The 1,439-nt window shown below is 60.5% G+C and overlaps 1 protein-coding gene across 1 annotated transcript in view; it reads left to right on the top strand.

Moving 5' to 3' along the window:
* FAM110A (family with sequence similarity 110, member A) overlaps positions 1 to 520 on the top strand; it is a 904-nt gene extending 384 nt beyond the window's left edge. Inside the window, exon 2 of the mRNA XM_006881677.1 lies at positions 4 to 520. Within this exon, the coding sequence (XP_006881739.1) occupies positions 4 to 520 (517 nt within the window). The remainder of the gene's footprint in view (positions 1 to 3) is intronic.
* Positions 521 to 1,439: the final 919 nt, after the last annotated feature.

Genomic DNA, 1,439 nt, shown 5'->3' with positions numbered 1-1,439 from the left:
CAGCCGGACCCCTGGACGTCCAGAAGGAGCCCGTCAGGACGTCCCAGCCACCCGGCCACGGCCAGCACTCAGCACGGCGGCAGTCCGCCGGGTGGACGTCCGCCCCCTGCCCTCCTCGACGGTCCAGGCCTGTTCATTGCCGGGCAGAGCTGCCGCCTCCAGCCCTGCCCGGCCACCGGGTTTGCAGCGCTCCAAGTCGGACCTGAGTGAGCGCTTCTCGAGGGCCACTGCTGACCTGGAGCGCTTCTTTAACTTCTGTGGGCTGGACCCCGAGGAGGCCCGTGGTCTGGGCGTGGCCCACCTGGCACGAGCCAACTCGGACATCATGTCCCTGGCCGGGCCCAGTGCTGGGCCGGGCAGCTCCGAGGGGGGCTGCTCCCGCCGCAGCTCTGCCACTGCCGAAGACCGGGTCCGGGAGCGCGTGCCCTATGGGGTGTCGGTGGTGGAGCGCAATGCTCGTGTGATCAAGTGGCTGTATGGCCTGCGGCAGGCCCGGGAGACCCCTGCGGTCGAGTGCTAGATCTCTGGACGGTTGCCTTTGTAGAGGTGCAGTTGGCCCTTGACCGCTCCTGGATGCATTTCGGGCTTCTGTTGAACTTGACTCAGAGGCTGGACCAGCATGCACCTGGCAGGACTCTCTCTTGGAGAGGGTTGCCTCTTGACCTTGGTCCATCCCCACCCTGTGCCACCAGCCCTTCACATACAAGTTTTTTGACATGTGTGTTCTCCTGCTTGGTTCCTCTCCCGGAGCAGAATTTGGGGCATGTAGCCCTCCTCATTGAGAATGAGTGATCCCAGATCTCTCTGCGTCTGTCTACCTGTCATTTCCTCCTTCCCTCCTTGGCTTCTGTCATTTGCTGACTTCCTTGTCCTTTCCTTGTTCCCTGGGAACTCACCTGGGGCAGGGGTGGGGAGAAGTGGCCTTTCCAGGAGGTGCTTGGCCTAAGGGGATAGACTACAGGAGGGACTGGCTTGGAGTCGGCAGGCTCTGACTTCCCTCCCCGTGGTTAATAAACACAGATGCTTGTTTCTCAAGAGCCAAGTCCTTGGACTCTTCTGTAATCCCAGGGGGAGGGTGTGGGGAGGGCAGGCTTGGGTGGGGTGGGCCTTCCAACGCAATCCCTGTAAAGCCGAGGCTCTGCTGGTATGAGAGGTCAGCCACTCAGCCCCCTTGCCTGAGACCACCCTGCAGCAGTCCTCATAACTCCTCTGGAAGACTGGCAGGCTGTCAGCCGTTTTATAATTGAAGCAGACAGTGAGTCTCTATGGGGTTGCTGCAGGAGTCTTCCTGCTTGAGCAGGGCCTGCGGAGAATGGTTGACCAGGGTGCCTGGACCTTCACTTTTCTATCCTCTGGAACCTCTGTATTCTATCCTCTCCTACCTCCTGCCCATTTCCTTTGGAACTGGGAAGCTCAGAGAGTCACACGTTGAACTTGAA

The sequence above is a fragment of the Elephantulus edwardii genome, unplaced genomic scaffold, assembly GCF_000299155.1.
Source record: "Elephantulus edwardii isolate Elephantulus edwardi_28Jun2011 unplaced genomic scaffold, EleEdw1.0 scaffold00015, whole genome shotgun sequence".
In the NCBI taxonomy this organism is placed as follows: domain Eukaryota; kingdom Metazoa; phylum Chordata; class Mammalia; order Macroscelidea; family Macroscelididae; genus Elephantulus; species Elephantulus edwardii.
Note: the sequence above shows the minus strand (reverse complement) of the source record. Positions and strands in the feature narration are given on the sequence as shown.